The sequence below is a fragment of the Vicugna pacos genome, chromosome 21, assembly GCF_048564905.1.
Source record: "Vicugna pacos chromosome 21, VicPac4, whole genome shotgun sequence".
Classification (NCBI taxonomy): domain Eukaryota; kingdom Metazoa; phylum Chordata; class Mammalia; order Artiodactyla; family Camelidae; genus Vicugna; species Vicugna pacos.
Genome location: NC_133007.1, coordinates 14,080,550 through 14,097,974, shown reverse-complemented (window position 1 = coordinate 14,097,974; position 17,425 = coordinate 14,080,550). Strand labels below are relative to the sequence as shown.

At 38.9% G+C, this 17,425-nt stretch overlaps 1 protein-coding gene across 5 annotated transcripts; it reads left to right on the top strand.

The window, feature by feature from the left end:
- Positions 1 to 315: 315 nt before the first annotated feature.
- On the top strand, positions 316 to 16,249 carry LOC102532128 (putative dimethylaniline monooxygenase [N-oxide-forming] 6). 5 transcript variants are annotated; one of them, XM_072945878.1, is made up of 9 exons: positions 322 to 453; positions 5,033 to 5,221; positions 6,386 to 6,548; positions 7,749 to 7,891; positions 9,266 to 9,465; positions 11,613 to 11,968; positions 13,831 to 13,900; positions 14,676 to 14,681; positions 15,352 to 16,249. In XM_072945878.1, exons 1-9 carry the CDS (start codon positions 322 to 324, stop codon positions 15,692 to 15,694), a joined length of 1,602 nt encoding a protein of 533 aa, XP_072801979.1. In that variant the 3' UTR covers positions 15,695 to 16,249. The 5 variants fall into 5 exon arrangements, with proteins under 5 accessions (XP_072801982.1, XP_072801979.1, XP_072801980.1 ...); XM_072945879.1 differs by lacking the exon at positions 14,676 to 14,681 and having other exon boundaries at positions 13,831 to 13,903; positions 15,352 to 15,598; positions 15,850 to 15,858; XM_072945881.1 differs by lacking the exon at positions 14,676 to 14,681 and having other exon boundaries at positions 316 to 453; positions 13,831 to 13,903; positions 15,331 to 16,249.
- Positions 16,250 to 17,425: the final 1,176 nt, after the last annotated feature.

Genomic DNA, 17,425 nt, shown 5'->3' with positions numbered 1-17,425 from the left:
CTGAGACCCTGAAGAAGTAATTTCCAATCTTCTTGGAGTGACAATTGCTTCATTTGCAATTGAGAGCATTGGATTGATGATTTCCAAGGTCCTTCCTGCTCTAGGGTTCACTGACTCTGCTGTTTTTTGGTGTCAGAAGATCTTACTGTAGTAAAAGTAGTAAAAATAATGAACATCAACTCTTAATGTGCATCTGTGTCTTCTTGTGTTAAGGTGAGGATCCCAATGTTTAAACCTCAGCTGATTATTTCTACTGAACAATTTCAGGCATTCAGGGACACTCTTCTGAAGAAGTCTGTCCAGATCCTCCTACGGGCGACCATGGTGAAGAGAGTGGCCATCATTGGAGCTGGCGTCAGTGGCTTGGCCTCCATACGTTGTTGTCTGGAAGAGGGGCTGGAGCCTACCTGCTTTGAAAGGAGCAATGATGTTGGAGGACTGTGGCAATTCTCAGTGAGTAGAATAATAGAAGGTTGATGGGTTACTTTGAAAATCAATTGTGATCTGTTCTAAATCAGACTCAGGAGGTAGGTCACAAATGGTCCAGATCTAGAAAGTAAAATGTAATCTGTCCCATCCCACTGAAGTCCAGTCACTCACAACTACTTCACACCAGCAAGGTTTACCCTGAAAAGGACTCCTCCAGCTCATTAAACACAAATTGCTAGACTGTAAAGAGTGCTAATGTGGGTAATTAGCAAAAAGAATTTATACACACACATATATATGTATATATATACCACTGCCTCCCACATAACTTGAAGATTCTATCCCAATTGCTCTTAAATCTTAAGAACATGGGGAGGGGGTTAAAAAAAAAATAGAAAAACCTAGGCTGGAGTCAGAAGTCCTGAGTTCCAGTCTCAACTCTGTTTTTATAGGCAGATAGATTTTGTCACTTTTTTCTTTCCAGACTTCAAATGCTCATTAGTCAAATACAGAGGTTGGAAATTATATTATCTCCAATCTGCCTCTCAGTTCCAAAAGGGTGATTTTATAATTAACTCATGTCCATTGGAAAGACATTATAAGGTTATTATAAGTTATTATAAATAGTGACGGTGTGTGCTGTGTGTATGCTTATTAAACACTGTCAGCTCCAAATCCAGAGAGAAAAAGAATTATCTCTGCCATTCAGACTGATTGCTAGAGGAATAATATAATCAGGAAATATTCATTATGAATACAATTTTTAAATTTTAAAAGCCAGGTTTGGGAAAACGTCAAGCTTTTCTGTCCTGAACTTCCCAAACATTATGATTGGATGTAAATGATATTTATTTGGCTTGAAGACATTATATCCACATCATTCACCTTGCAACCATATTCTGTCCTGCTCTCAGTTATTGCTCAACCCATAACAGGTTCCTCCAACCAAGTATATCAGTGCTAACTTAGAACACAGTCATATTCATTTTAAGAGCTTTTGTAAAAATAAAAGGGAGGGGCTCCTATAACCCTGAAATTATTACATGAGAAAAAGATCATTAATTTTTATTTACCATTAGGAAGTAATCAAATTTTTTTTTAAGAATTCAGTTTTTTTAGTTTACATTTGCTTGGGGGATATGACTAGCTTAGTCTCAATCATGAAGTGGTTGTTTACTATCTTATTAGCAACAACCAGATGCTACTTGAACACCTCTTTTGGCAGAATTTTGTGCTAGGTCCTCATATTACAAATATGAGCCATAATCGCTTGACGTAAGTGGTTTCTACTGCACTTGGTATAGCAAGCCTTATATAGTATAGGTCAACAGTCCTTTGCTAGAAAATGGGGGAAAAAAACTCATTTAATAGCAAAACCTGTCCTGAAGTCATATGGTCAGAAAATATGATTGAATTGACATGAGGCTATTCATAGTCTTTATTTGGGCCACTCTGTGTTTTGCTGCAAAAATTTCATTGCGTTTGATTATAGGGTGCTGCCTGAGATCTCACCAGGAGTTTTATGGAGGAAAAATCCAAAAATCTACAAATTTCAAAACATGTCTAGCCCTGAGAGTTTATATGAGAGATTATAAAATTATATGACAACAAGAAGGCCCTTGGTCACTGTCAATTTAAGAAACAAATGCCTTGAAATTTACATGAAGCTGGACCACTAAAATATTAGCAGGTCAAGGAAATCTTCCTACAGGGATGGCACTTAGCTGAGATTTGAAAATATTCTCAGACAAGAAAAGTAGAGAACCCCACTGTGTGACACAACTCCAGAGAGTGGCATTCCCAGTCAGTGCGCCAGCACCAGATGGGAAAGGTTTTTAGGTAGGGGTGACCAGCAACCCATGAAAGGCACAGAGAAGGTAATAAACATGGCATGTCCAGGGATATGTACATTAATGAACCAGATCAGAGAATTTATTTAAGGAAGTATTGGATAACAGAGCAGTAAGATGCAAAGTCAAACTCTGGGTTATCTACAAGAGGGGCCGTCTTGTTTCCATAAAGACGTTGTGTGTAAGCAGAATTATACTCAAAGGCCCTGTGGGGATTTAAACACATACAAATATGTTAAACTTTAGTCCCCTCCACAACCCATCCCTTCCTTCTTTTCTAAGAGAAGTTGCTTGGTACAATGTACGACCAGAGAGGGATTTTTGAAAAATGTATTACATAAGCTTTCACCTTGCAAATCCTGTTAGGTAGAAGGCACGCCGGAAGAAAGAAACCTGATAATTCTGAACTTTTCACTGTGTGCTTTTCTTGCAAAATGAAAACCAAATGGGTTTAAATACCAGCCAGGTGAATGTGAGCATGTCTTAAGTTTCATATACTTCAATATGGGGCCTCATGACCTCAAAAATTTTCCTGCTGCTGTAATAAGAGGTTGTTCAACAAGCCACATACAATAGGACAGTTATCATTTTGATTGCAAGGGGGAAAATAATAGAACCAGAACTATCTAAACTTTGGTTTCACTCATTCATTCATTTATTCATTCAACAAATACATCTTTGAGTTCACTGCATATAGGGTACCACGTTAGGCATAGCTGCAGATGAGAGGTAGAGCAGGCAGCCAGTATTCTAAAAGCAGAGAGAATTCAAGTATTAGAATAATCATACCACAAGTGAATAGGATAGACTGTAATTAGGGCAGTAAAGACAATTAGAGCTTGGTGGAGGTAGAGATGACTTCCAATTGGTGAGAGGGAAGACAAGGAAAGGCACGAGAAAGGAGACAACTTTTGAGCTGGACCCTGAGGGTATATCTAGACAAGCAAAAACGGGACTGATAAGCAAGATGGAATATGAAAGAAGATCAAGGCAGACTGCTAAAATGCACTTGCAACAGTCTTGAATTAGCTTCCAACCTTGCCCTCAAGCTGCTTATGTTCTAGTGGGGTGGATGAGAGATGGACACAGAACCCGAGACGCTGACAGTGTGCCCCATAGCTTCTTGGGTGTCTGCTGTCAGGACAAGCTCCCTCAGCCAGAGGCAGAGTCTGAACTTAATTTCCTCTTTACTGGCTCAAACCACCTCACATATTGAAATAATGAAAATGTGAGCTCTCTGAAGTAATTGTCTGTTGTTATATAATACTCCTGCTTTCCTTTATTTGGAGAATAGTACTTTAGGGAAAATTCCAAGGAGCTGTATGGCACATTCTCTTCTCTCCTCGTGTTGTGATTGGCTGGAGTCCAAGGGTGAAAAAGCAGGGATTCATTAATAATGGAAATAATGTGAGGTCTTATCACCTCTGTTCCCAGAGCAGAATCTTACTTTTTTTTTCTTTTTTGTAAGATCCCAGCCCACAGCTCAGCCCTCCCTTCAATGGGCAGCTAAGAAACTTCCTTCCCTCTCTCCTTCTCACAGCTGTCAACAAAAGTTACCAGCTATGGGTGAACAGAACAGACAAACCTGAGAACCTGTCAGGCACAAGACTTCACCCTTTCTCTGACCTTAGCAGAAATTTCCAAGTGATGTTTCAAAAAGTTAAAATCTCTGAGCTTAGCTGTTACAAGAAATCCAGCAATCATGCATAGAAGAGGTTTTATTGTCACTTGAGGGGAAACACTGAGGCCTCGGGCAGCCCCCCAGGGACACAATCCTCTTGTTTGGGGTTTTGGGGCTGGAGGGAGACAGATGTCTTGAATCCAGGAGCAATAAAACTCCGTCCTTTTCCTTCATTTCATGAGAGTTCCTTCAGGATTAGGGGAAACAGAGGTTGCCAACTTTTAAATGTGCCTTCAAGGCAACATATCGTGTGAATTTTCATCCTGTTCTTAAAACAGAGAGGAAATGTTTATATGGAACTTAGCCTTCCGCTGATCCTCAAAAGATGTCACTTTTCAATTACACAGTGGTTTTAAAATAAAATGCCAAGATTTAGCACACGTTCTAAGGCTTCCGGATTCTTGTGTTTCTTTGGTGAGGAGTGAATCCCACTAACTGGTGAGTTAAGGGAAGTCCTCAAACACAGAACTCACTGACGATGCAGAAGTGGTTCTCATGTGTGGTCCCTAGGCCGGCAGCACCAGCAGCACCAGGAGTTGTTGGCAATGCAAATTCTCAGCACCCCTCTCCCCAGACACACTGAATCAGAAGTCCTGGTGTGGGGCCCAGGAATCCAGAGTCTCAGGAGCACTTCAGGTGGTTCTGATTAACCAGGCAACCGCTTCATTAGAGAGCTCTGTGGCTGATGAAGAATTTGCTGAAATCCATAGAGTCAATTAAATAGGCTAAAAGCCACAACCTCTTGTGAACCATTTAGTTCTTTTTTTTTTTTTTTTAACATTATGAGATCAGAGCCAGAGCTGTGACTGAGGGGGGAAAAAAGAAAAAAAGACAAGTCTATGGAGCCATAAACACAGAGCTAAACGGGGAGTAATTCGAGTAAGAGGGTGTGCCAGCTCTGCGCCGGGTGCTTTGCTGAAGGCTTTCCTTTCCGTATCGTGCAGAGAACCGTCTGTTTTTTTCATGTTTTTCAAAACCTATTAAATTAAGGTTTCAGCCACCTGAGAATTGTATACTCACTGAGGGGAATGCCATTCTTGGTTTCCTTTTTAAGCTTTATTATTGTTCCTAGGACCACACAGAAGAAGGCAGAGCCAGCATTTACCAGTCTGTATTCACCAACTCTTCCAAAGAGATGATGTGCTTTCCAGACTTCCCATACCCTGAAGACTACCCCAGCTACATGCACCAGAGTAAGCTCCAGGAATACATAAAGACATTCGCTCTAAAGAAGAATTTGTTAAGATACATACAGTTTGAGGTAAGGACCTTATAACTTGTGCTGTTGATATCAGTATGCTTACGGGTTAGAGGACAAACCAGAATATAACACTCTTATCCTAGAAATCCAAATGTTTGCGCACTTCACCAGTCAAATGCTGATTCTGATTGTAAAGTTATGCATGCATTGTTTTTGTTTCCCCTTAAACATGCCCTCCACTGGTCTCCAAGAGCTTTTGAAATACCATAGAAAATGCTGGAGGCATCTACACCAGCATAGTGTACATTCCACCCTCATACGCTCATGTTTTAGAAACAATCCCAGATTCTCTAGTTCATACTTCGACTTCTGTGGCTCAAGGCCAAAGAGCTGTGGTTCAGAAAAACGTTAGCATTCGTTAGAAATTCTGCCATTATGAAGAGAGTAGCAACTTAGGTGAATAATTAATATAGTCATTGCCTCATCCTTCACCCACTCAGTTCCTTAGATTAGGAGCCTTGGGAGTTATGGCACAAAGGCATTGTCTCTGTCAGCAATACTTTACATTTGTATAGAACTCAACTTCCATTCATTACTGTCCAATACAGAGCACATATATGTAGTGAGAAAAATAATCAGCAAAGTTATAAATTGGGATTATATTTAATATAATTGTACTTACTATTATTTTAGTATTTATTATACTTAATATAACATGATTTAATATAATTTTACTTGTGTCAACAAAATAGTTATACTATGGAAGTGACTATTATTTCCAAGAGAGAATGTCTATAGTTTGCAAAGGAGAGATCAAGGATTGAACTCTGAGACAATCCCATGTTTATGGAATATTTCCCATATAATCCCATATTACAGAGTATCCCATGTTTATGGAGAAGATGAGGCCAAAGAAGAAGAAGCCATGAATGTGAGTGGAGAGTGGCAGTAAGCAAATGACACAGGAGTTTTACAAGAATACTCAGTGAAATTTACTCCAAATCTTCTAACTAGATATCAAAAAACTAAATATATCCCAGTGAGCAATTTTCCTTGTGAGATTTGAAAATTCACTGTGACTCCTATTTTAATGTCTTCCCATATGTTTCTCAATGACCAGGAGTGCGCATAACAATCATTTTCTCCACAGAAATACTGAAGAAAACATAAACAAAAAAGCCATAGACTTGTAAATAAAACAAATTCTGTCTGGTTTTCTTTAAGACCCTGGTTTCCAGTATAAAGAAATGCCCCAGCTTCTTAGTCACTGGTCAATGGGAAATTGTTTCTGAAAAGGATGGGAAGCAGGAGTCTGCCATTTTTGATGCTGTAATGATTTGTTCTGGACATCACGTGTACCCCAACCTACCAACAGATTCCTTTCCTGGTAAGCATGGAAGATATATAATAATCTGAGGACTTAAACACAAATATCAAGGATTGAAATAGCTCTTTCCACTAGATTGTACATCGTGATTATTCTTAAGGTTCCAAGTATTTCAAGACAAAATTTTTAAGTCTGATAATATGTGAAATATAGTAATCATTGGCCTCATACTAAAAGAATCAAGGACTTGCAAGTCAGAGATTAGATGAAGACATGGGGCCATAGAGAAGAAACCTGGGTTTTTAAATTTCATCTGTATCCACATTTTGTAAATTAACTTTAGAAATTACTGTGTGTGTGTGTGTGTGTGTGTGTGTGTGTAGTGACACACTCCATTACTGTACAAAAGTGGCAAACATCAAACAAATACCTTACACAAGCAACCTTCCTTCCTTCCTTCTTTCTTTCCTTCTTTCCTTCCTTCCTTCTTCTGTCCATCCATCCGTCCACCCTTCCTTCCTTCCTTCCTTCCTTCCTTCCTTCCTTCCTTCCTTCCATCTATCCAACAGGAAAACATGTCCACTCAAAAATATAAGAGTCCACACCCCAAGGCTTGATGTTCATAACCACTCAAAAATATAAGAGTCCACACCCCAAGGCTTGATGTTCATAACCACTCAAAAATATAAGAGTCCACACCCCAAGGCTTGATGTTCATAAGCCAAGGTAATTAAAAGAGTAGAGATTCAGGAGAAATAGAAGATTGAAACCAGTACTGTGAAGAGGCAGTACATTTACGGGTTCTGAGTGTAGAACACCTGGGCCCAACTCACTCTACTAGATCCTTGCCATGTGACCTTAGACAAATCACTTAACTTCTTTGTCTCAACTTCCTTGTCTTTTAAAATAGAGATAATACTCGTAGCTACCATTCAGAGATGTTATCAAGATTAAGTGGCTAAAACATGTAAACCCTTTAGCAGAGAGCCTAGCCCGCAGTAAGTGCTTAATAAATATTACCTATTAGTACTACCAAATGTAAGTTCAAGTACCTTAAGCTTTTTCAAAGTCTCTAAAAGTAATTATTTAGGGGTTTAGTATCAAAAATCACTAAAAGAAAAAGTATATTTCAAATAAGAAGCTTTTTAAAAAAAATTCAGACTGATAATAGGAAGTTTAAAAATAAAAATTATTGAAAAAGGTAAGTCTTCATCGTTTCTTCTGAAAATCAACTCACACCACTCCCCATGTTCCATGTAGGCCTAGACCAGTTTCAAGGCCGCTACCTCCACAGCCGGGACTACAAGGGCCCAGGCGGGTTCCAGGGGAAGAGGGTCCTCGTGATCGGCCTGGGGAACTCAGGATGTGACATTGCTGTTGAGCTCAGTCGTCTGGCTGCACAGGTATATGATCTAAAAGGTTTGGGGAAACAAACCTAGTGTACAGCTCTGTTACTACAGCAACAGCCCCGGCAGGGAGGATGGCATTTACCATGTCATACCACCCACATCTGCCTGTTGCATATGCCCATTAAGTCAAGGAGGACTTGAGACACTCTGCCTGTGAAGCCAGGTAATGTGGCTCATGCCAGTAAGGAAGTACATTCTGTTGGAACCAGAGGTAAGTGCATGTGCGTGTGTATATATGTCAGTATGCATTTTTTTGTTTGTTTTAATTTTACCCTCTGATCACCTCCAAGCAAACTGGTTGCGAGTCAAGCTCTGCCTTTATTTATTTAACAGGATTTCCTATCACCTATTATGCAACAGTACTGGGCTGACTAATCTGAAGTTCTGGAAGATACACAAGATTTAGTTCCTTCTATTGTTTATCCATTCAACAGCCAATGCCCAACAAATATTGGGCACTTTTTATGAGTCAGCACTGTGTCAGACTAGAAATAAACACAGAAATAAATCAGACTACTTCTTGACTTCAAAGGGCAATCAACAGGTGGAGGTGGGATGACAGATTCCCAGGCCATCACAAAAGGAGGTAATGAGACTTCAATGACATTAGTGTGGCAGTGGTGGCACCATGAATAGAGAACCTGACTTAGTTGGAATGAAGTTATCAAAGGAGGCTTCCCAGAGGACTCCAAGCTGAGTCACACATGACCAACAGACCTGGAAGAACTTAGCATACTTTTAAGTAAATAAGTGCTCGATAAGTAAATTATTAAATGGATGTTAAAAACTACCTAAGGATTATTTAGTGTCAAATTTCCTTGGGTTACCACAAAAGTGGGAAAATAGGCAAGCAGCGGGCTCATCTCAGGGCTGAGGCAGCTGTCACAGTTTGGGATGCCTAGCAAGTCCAGGAGTAGGGTGTATAGGGAGGACTGGAGGAGACCAGACACAGAGAACAGAATTAAATCCCTGGCATCTTCTTGGCCTAATTTTAGCTAGGGATTTATGTATTTCCCCCATCAACCCAGCAACTACCACCAGTCACCACCACTGAGGCTTACTGGATTACCGTGTCTTTACTAGACCTGTTAGTCTTGTGAGTCTGCAAAGATTAAACTTGTCACAGTTGAATACAGAACCTTCTTGTTCCAAGATGTCAGGTTCGCATTCTTTTAACACCTACACATTCACCCTCTGGGTGAGTTTGCTTCTATCTGGTTTCAGTCATGGACTATTCATCTTGACCCACCTCTTTAAAAATGCTCCTGCCTGGATACTGAGGGAAATGTACGGAGATGCCCATGGGATTCTGTTGTATTTGCTTATTTCTTAGAGTGATGTTGAAATCTATGTTGCCTTCCCCACCAGGTCATTATCAGCACCAGAAGTGGTTCCTGGGTCATGAGTCGGGTTTGGGATGATGGCTATCCTTGGGACATGGTGTATGTTACCCGCTTTGCATCCTTTCTCCGGAATGCCCTTCCTTCATTTGTCTCTGACTGGTTATACGTCAAGAAGATGAACACATGGTTTAAGCATGAGAACTACGGCCTGATGCCTTTAAATGGGTACCACAAATAATACATTTTTTATTTTTTTTAAAAAGTGGGGCACTGGTTTAAGTTGGATTCTTTCTCTCTTTCTCTCTAGGTCTTGGTTTTATTTGCCTTATCGAGGCTGGTGGGATTGAATTAAGGACTGCATAAGTGATAACAGTATACTCAGAGACCACGAATGAGATGAAGATCTTATTGAAATTAGTCTAGTGGGAAAGGGAGTATGAAAGAATACAAAATGGGGATAGAGCAGGCAGCAAGATCTCCCTGACATGCAAGATTTGATTATGGTTGCTACAAGCCATAGCATAGAATTTTGAGAGTGGAGCCAATTCATGAATTGGTTTTTTTAGGACTATCTTGTTCATGTTTACGGATGACTAGAGATAGCAATAATAACACTGATTCCTCAAAACTGCACTTAGTAAAATTTAAAATGTAAGAATTATTGAGGGGAGGGTATAGCTCAGTGGTAGAGTGTGTGCTTAGCAAGCATGAGGTCCTGGGTTCAATCCCCAGTACCTCCATTAAAGATAAATGAACAAATAAACCTAATTAGCTCCCCCCCAAAAAATTAATTTAAAATTAATTTTAAAATTAATAAAAAGCATAAATTGCAATAAAAAATAAAAATAAAATGTAACCATTATCTTATGAACTATAAAGCTTTACATATATTGATTTTACTTGTCTCTAATTTTCTAGTATGCTTCTAAGGAGCAACTGGCAAGGTACTATTAACCAACATGTCTCAGGAAGTAGAAAGTCTCAGAATGAAAGGACACAACTCCATGGAAGAGTTGACATTTCCGCAGAACAGTCAGGAGTCATGGAACATGTAACACAATGGAGGGTCACAGAACTGATGTAGCCTGTCAAATTAATAAGATTCATTTATTTACTTCTCTATAGAGACAGAGCCCAACACCTACTAACAAGAAAGGCTTTCTAGGTAGAAAATCAGTATATCAATTAAAAAAAGAATAAAGTGGCTAAGAAAAGAAAAGGATCCCCTGGGAATTTCACCTTTGGTCCATGCTACAAAAGTATTTCATTAGGTTTAGAGAAACAGGTTTAAAAAAAAGTTACGAGCAAATTGTAAACTGGAGTAGTGAATGTCAGGGTTAGTAGCCAAACCCTCACTCCACAGCCTGGCAAACTGCTACATCCCTAAAGGAAAAGATGTTGATTTCATTCATTCAAAATTATTTTTAATGTAATAGATGTTTCAAAGCTTGAACTGATTATGACTTTTTTTTTGTTATGTAAGAGTAACTGCAAACTGTATTTTGGCTTTCCCCTTCAGACAATTAAAATATAATTTTGGGAATCCATTTATTCTAACTCTTCCCAGGAAGGGTTCCAATTACCATAAGGTGTTGATGACACCTTCTCACTCCCTTGCTGGGGACAGGTTTGGGGCGGTGGGGCTGGTTACCACCTTGTAAGGTAAAAGAAAAGGTTGCAGAATTATAGAGATGGAGAACAGTGTGGACAATAGAAACAAATTCTGAGATTTATAAAGTGTCTTAGTGATTGAGGTATTTAGAGGAAACTCCAGAATCCCTGAAGGAAATGAGTCAAAATGAAGAATGGCATCCAAAAAGGAAAAAATCATTCCTAGAATTTTGGCAATTGAAATGCAGTACCAAAGTTGTTGGACTTTCTTTTGTGACCACAGTTGATGAAAGGAAACTAAATGTGTCAAAACAACATCCCACCACGGTGGATCTGATTTCCTCATGTAAAATGAGAGCTTAGTTATAATAGTTCACTTAGAATAATGATGCTTGCATGTACCAGGCACCGTTTTAAGTGCTCTACAGATAATGGTTCATTTGATTCTCACAACAGCCATATGAGGTAGATTCTATATTATCCCCATTTTCCACATAAGGAAACAAATCCAGAGAAGGAGCAGCTAGATTATAAAGTTGGGGTTGAGTTTCAAGGGGCCAACCAAAAGAGGAAGCTCAGACAGATATTCTAAAGGACTGTTACTAGCAATAGAAAAGGAATTGCCAAAAGAAGAGAGTTTAGTTGTCCTCATGCTGACGTTTAACTGCTCAAATTTGGTTTCAATGCTCTGGACTATTGCAGATGTTTCTTGGAAATGAGGTATTTTACAGCAAGGGCCTTTTTCTCTTTTTTCTGCACAGCACCCTGAGGAAAGAGCCTGTGTTCAATGATGAGCTCCCATCCCGCATCCTCTGTGGTACCGTGTCCATCAAGCCCAGCGTGAAGGAGTTCACAGAGACTTCGGCCATTTTTGAGAATGGGACTATGTTTGAGGCCATTGACTTTGTCATCTTTGCAACAGGCTATGGCTATGCCTACCCCTTCCTTGATGACTCCATCATCAAAAGCAGAAACAATGAGGTCACCTTGTATAAAGGCATCTTCCCCCCGCTGATGGAGAAGCCAACCTTGGCAGTGATTGGCCTTGTCCAGTCCCTGGGGGCTGCCATCCCCACAGCTGACCTGCAGGCCCGCTGGGCAGTTAAAGTGTTTTCAAGTAAGTGGGCCATTTTATCTTTATTCATTTAGTCAACAAATATTTACCGAGTACCTACTATATGCCAAGCAATGTGCTAGATGCAAGGGATATAAAGCGAACCAGATAGACAGGATCCTTGACCTCGCAGAGCTGAAAATAGGGTGAGGGGAATGCTACAATAGGGATAGGGTGTTCTGGTGAGGGGAGTTCGGTAGTGAGTTATTTCATGAAGATGGGACAGGATGAGAAAAATGTATGAAGGTGAGGAACAGCACGTCGTGTGTGAAGAACCAGAAATATTGGTGTATTGAAATATAAAGCAGAGTCAGGGAGTGGCCAGAAACAAAGGAAGGAACCAGAGCATGGAGTGCCTTAAAAGCTGTTAAGGAGTTTAGACTCTCAGAGGGGAATTGGTAGGACTTTGCAAGGCTATAAGCAAGAGAAGGACAGCAATGAGTCACTGCAATGTGAAGTTACATTGCAAAGGCTGAAAGGGCCCCAGTGGATGTCGGGGCATGCTGGAGATATTACTGGCGTCAACTGTGTCAGAATAACAATGTCAGGCCACTCCTACTCTATTGATAATCTTTTCCCCATTTCTCCCTCTAAACCCCATGGGCTCCAGGGACTTCAAATATGTTTGTGTGGGGAAATCAAGGATATGAGGATAACACAGAGAAAGTCACTGTCTCAAATATTGATTTAACTTGCTCCAATCATATTGATCACCACTGTTATTAAAAGTGTCCATTTATTCAAGGATTCAAGACTCTTGGCCAATATAGGTATACCTTACCTAACACACTGTCCATAAAAACTTTGACTGTAGGTAATGAAGAGAAAATTACAAACATTTATGTGATGTGATATTTTCTTAAAATGTGGTGGATAAATAAGCTTCTATTTCAAATATATCATTAAAGAATCATTATTTTTTTTTAAATGCTGTCATGAAATCTTTTGTAAGGGTGCTCCTGTATGAAATGATTCCACTGTCTTTTCCCTTAAAAGACACAACAGTGCCAAGCACCTGAGGTTTTAGGGGAAGACTGGAGACAGTTCACAAACCCAAGAAATTTCCATGAAACAGAGGGCATCATTTATTCATTCAGCAAATATTTATTGAGTACCTACTATGCTCCAGGCTCTGTCTTGGCACTTAAAATACATCAAGCATGACCAAAATTCTGGTCCCTTACTTTCTAATCGGGGTGCAGCAAATATCTGACCACACTGGGAAGTTTTCATGCAAATGTCCTAACATCCCGTGCCATTGTTACAAAGGCAAATGAGCTAGTTAGCAATTGGAAGAGGCCTCCACTGATACAGTGAAATTTTCAAAAAACTAAAAAATGTTTGCTGCTCTTTAAAGTATCTTTAAAATATCTTCCTTGGCTGCAGACAGATGCTGGAAAATCCGTGCTTTCTCCTGTTGTCCCATTTTAATTGCCTTGGACCTTAGATTGAATTATTTTACCAGATTATTTCTTGATAGAATTTTTAGTAGGAGGATGCAGACAAGAAATATGAAGAAACTGTTAAGCTATTACATGCATGAGGTATATCTGAGGCATGTTGAGGATTAGATCCCCCGTAGTGTCAACAGAAATATGAGGTTGGGCGATTTGAGCTACAGACTTTTCCACTGTCACTATCTCATTGCAGGCCAGCTTTACTATTCCCAGAGCAGGTTCACTGGCTTCTTAGATCATTGTATCTGTGAATTGTTATTCTGCTAAAGATCCCAAAGATAGTTCCTCCTGATACAAAATCTTTTAGGGATACAGTTCATAAGCACTGTGTGAAACTCATCATGTGTCATTACGTATTTCTGATTTCTGTCTTTTTTTCAGTATTTCTCTCTTCGTTTCCTTTTTTAGACTCATGTACCCTACCAACTACAAATGAAATGATGGATGACATTGATGAGAAAATGGGGAAGAAACTCAAGTGGTAAGAGATTGTACTTGCTGATGAAACAAACCCTAAAATTTGCCTTGATAATGTAGGAAAATGTTAGTATATTCTATAATCTTGTCACTAGTCAAAGTTCACATTTTTGGAACACTTGTTATAACCAAGCAGTATTGAATAGGCAAATAATAGCCTAAACTTCTCCTGTATAACTCTAGGGCACAGGTTCTAAAACAGGGATGCCCAGGGGACATTTGGCAAAGTCTGGAGAAATTTTTGGTCATCTCAAGTGAAGAGGGTGTGTCACTGGCATCTAATGAGTAGAAACAAGGGATGCTGCTAAATATCCTACAGTGCAGAGGACAGTCCACCTAAACAATTATCCTGCTCAAAATGTGAGTCGTGCTGAGGTTGAGAAATTACTCTCTTTCCCCAAGAGTTTCTCTCCTGTCAGCCAATTAGTTAGCTGGGAACTGAGAAGTGGCAGTGCTATAATAAGAAAGACAAGTGAAGAATTCAGTTGAGTTCACCTGCCCTAGTACTGTCTACTAAAAGAATATTCACTTCTGATTCATCCAAACATCAGTTTTCAAGTATACCATAAATGGGATTTGTAGAAGGTTAGGTAGCTAGACATCAGACATTTAAATGTACTTTTTTTAATGTTAATTACTTCTATGAAAGTAAATCCTTTTTAAATTAAATATCAAAATCTGCTGAAAAATAATTGGTGTATCACATCTAGATGATTAAGTGAACCCATCATTTATTGACTTCCTCAAGAAAGTCACTGGGTAAGAGCCTAGAGAAGACATGGGTAGCCTCAGACTCAATAGAACCTCCCCTGAACCTCCTCTAGTTCACAGGACATCTCTGTGAACTAGGCACTCCTATGCGCTAACAATTCATGCAGCTTACTCCACTTATTACCCTTTAGGTTAGAGTCCAATAGGAATAAAGAGGAGGGAAAAGGCTTCAGTGTCAATCTTATTTCTTAAATGATAGGCTGCTCTTCAGAGTTTCTAAATGCAAATAAGACCACACTCCAACTAAAAGTATAAAACAACTAATATTAGTAAAATGCAGCAATATTAAAACCATACATAAATTCAACTTTAAACACATCCACATGAAATCTAATATTGGGAGAGATCCTAAGCAACATTATATAAAGAATAATCATGTATTAAAGAGTGAACTAAGTTAATAAATCACCTTGAGTCCCTAGGGCCAGTTCATTCCAGACCACATGGCTAGAAGCAAAAGCCCAAAATGACATCAAACTTGGATAGACATTAGGAAGGAGAGGAAAAAACAAAACAGCTCATTTACAGCCAGAAAACAAATGATAAATTCAGTGTTGTGGAAAAAGAGAGGAGTGGGGGTATTACTGGAGGTGCTGACTAAAATATTACCTTTCTGAGACTAAAAAATAAGAAATTGGTGCTTCTGTTTACTCATTTCGACATGTTCTTTTCTTTCCTCAGGTTCGGCCAGAGCCAGACTTTGCAGACAGATTACATTACATACATGGATGAGCTAGGCTCCTTCATAGGGGCCAAGCCTAATATACCGCGGCTCTTCCTGACTGATCCCCAGCTGGCCCTGGAAGTGTACTTTGGTCCTTGTAGCCCATACCAGTTTCGACTGATGGGACCAGGGAAGTGGGATGGGGCCAGAAATGCCATCCTGACCCAGTGGGACAGGACAGTAAAGCCAACCAGGACAAGAGCTGTTGGTGAAGCTAAGAGACCACAGCCCTTCTACAATTTGCTAAAAATGCTTTTATTGCCAGTGCTTGTTCTGGCTGTTTTGCTTACATTTTATTAATTAGGAAGTTCTTTGGGTCTCACAGTTCAGCCTAGAAGTTCAATTGCAAATGTGTGTGTGTGTGTGTGTGTGTGTGTGTGTGTGTGTATAATCTCATAGCTGCTCTTTCCCTTCCTGCAGATGTAAAAATGAATCCTGGCCCATTTGGATCAAAGCCTAAATAAAATGGAAAATACTCAGTCTCTCCTTTTCTGATAAGAATCTGTACTCTAAAAGGATTTTCATGTACTGAATTGGCAAAATTGGAGATGCTCAAGAGGGTAAATGAGAGTGAGCACAGATTTGCAGGCTGAACAAAGTTTAATAAACTTTTTAAAGTGTGTTTTGTCATGGGGAGAAGTGAAATCACGATATTGAGTCTTCCAAACCATAACCCATATATCTCTCCATTTATTTAGATCTTCAATTTCTCTCATCAGTGTTATAAAGTATTTAGTATACAGGTCTTACCCATCTTATCTCAGATTTATCCTAAGTAGCATATGTTTTTTAATGTTATTATATATTAGTTCATTTTTTAAAATTTCTTATTGTTTGTTGCTAATATATAGAAATGTACTCATTTGTTCTAGAAACTTTATGTAGATTCCATAGTATTTTCTATGTAGAAAATCATGTTGTATAAAAATAAAGATAAGTTTACTTCTCCCATTGCTATTTGAATGTCTTTTATTTTTCTTGCCTTATTGCACTGGTTAGAAACTCTAGTATGTTAGATAGAACACACTAGAGATCAGATATCCTTGCCTTGTTCCTGATCTTAGGAATAAAGTATTCAGTCTTTTACCATTAGGCATAATTTTAGCTATAGATTTTTCATAAATGCTCTTTATTAAGTTGAAGAATTTTTCTTCTATCCTTATTTGCTGACAATTTTCATCAGGAATGGACATTGGATTTTTTCAAATACTTTTTTCTGCATCTGTTGAGATGATCATACGCTCTTTAATGTTTCTTTAAAAATATGGTGAATTCTGTTGACTATTAAGCCAATCTTGCATTCCTGAAATAAAACTCACTTGATCATGATATATTATCCATTTCATATACTATAGGATTATATTTGTTACCATTTGCTAAGAATTTTTGCATGTTTATTTTAGAGGGATATTAATCTGCATTTAATTTTTTTATAATACTTCTGTCTGGTTTTGGTATCAGTGTAATGATTGCCTTACAGAGTTGGAGAGTGTTCTGTCCTCTTTAATTTTCTGGAAGAGTTATATATAATTGGCATTATTGCTTTCTCAAATGTTTGACAGAGTTCACCAGTGAAGTCATCTTGACCACTGAAATTCTTTGTGGGAAAAAATTTTAACTACAAATTGAAGTTTTTTAATAGATGTAGGGTAACTCAGCTTATATGTTTCTTCTTGAGAGAGCTATGTTTCTTTCAAGCAATCTGTTCCTTTTATCTAGAATAATTCAATGAAGACAAGACAGTCTTTTCAACAAATGGTATTGGAACTCATGATATGAAAATAATCGTGATCTAGAAACTTACAGAGACACTTAGGGAGAAAAAGGCAAATGATATTTTGAATGGGGATGTCTATGCTTCAGGAACATGTTTTAGGGTGTGAGTCTGCTCCCCACCCCAGATTCAATCCTGGAGAGGTGTTTTCCCCAACCAAGGATCTGATGGAAGTGTGACTAAGTGCAGTGTTAATCCATCAGACCTCGAATATTTGAACCAACTGGAAATTTCTTTGGCAAATTGGAGTTGTTGAT

What these genes read in the sequence shown, in the direction of transcription:
- LOC102532128 (XM_072945881.1), top strand. Translation starts at nt 322, where the DNA reads ATGGTGAAGAGAGTGGCCATCATTGGAGCTGGCGTCAGTGGCTTGGCC. An exon ending in TCAGTCGTCTGGCTGCACAG is followed by an intron (nt 7,892 to 9,265) that starts GTATATGATCTA and finishes CTTCCCCACCAG; the next exon opens with GTCATTATCAGCACCAGAAG. An exon ending in ATGGGGAAGAAACTCAAGTG is followed by an intron (nt 13,904 to 15,330) that starts GTAAGAGATTGT and finishes TACTCATTTCGA; the next exon opens with CATGTTCTTTTCTTTCCTCA.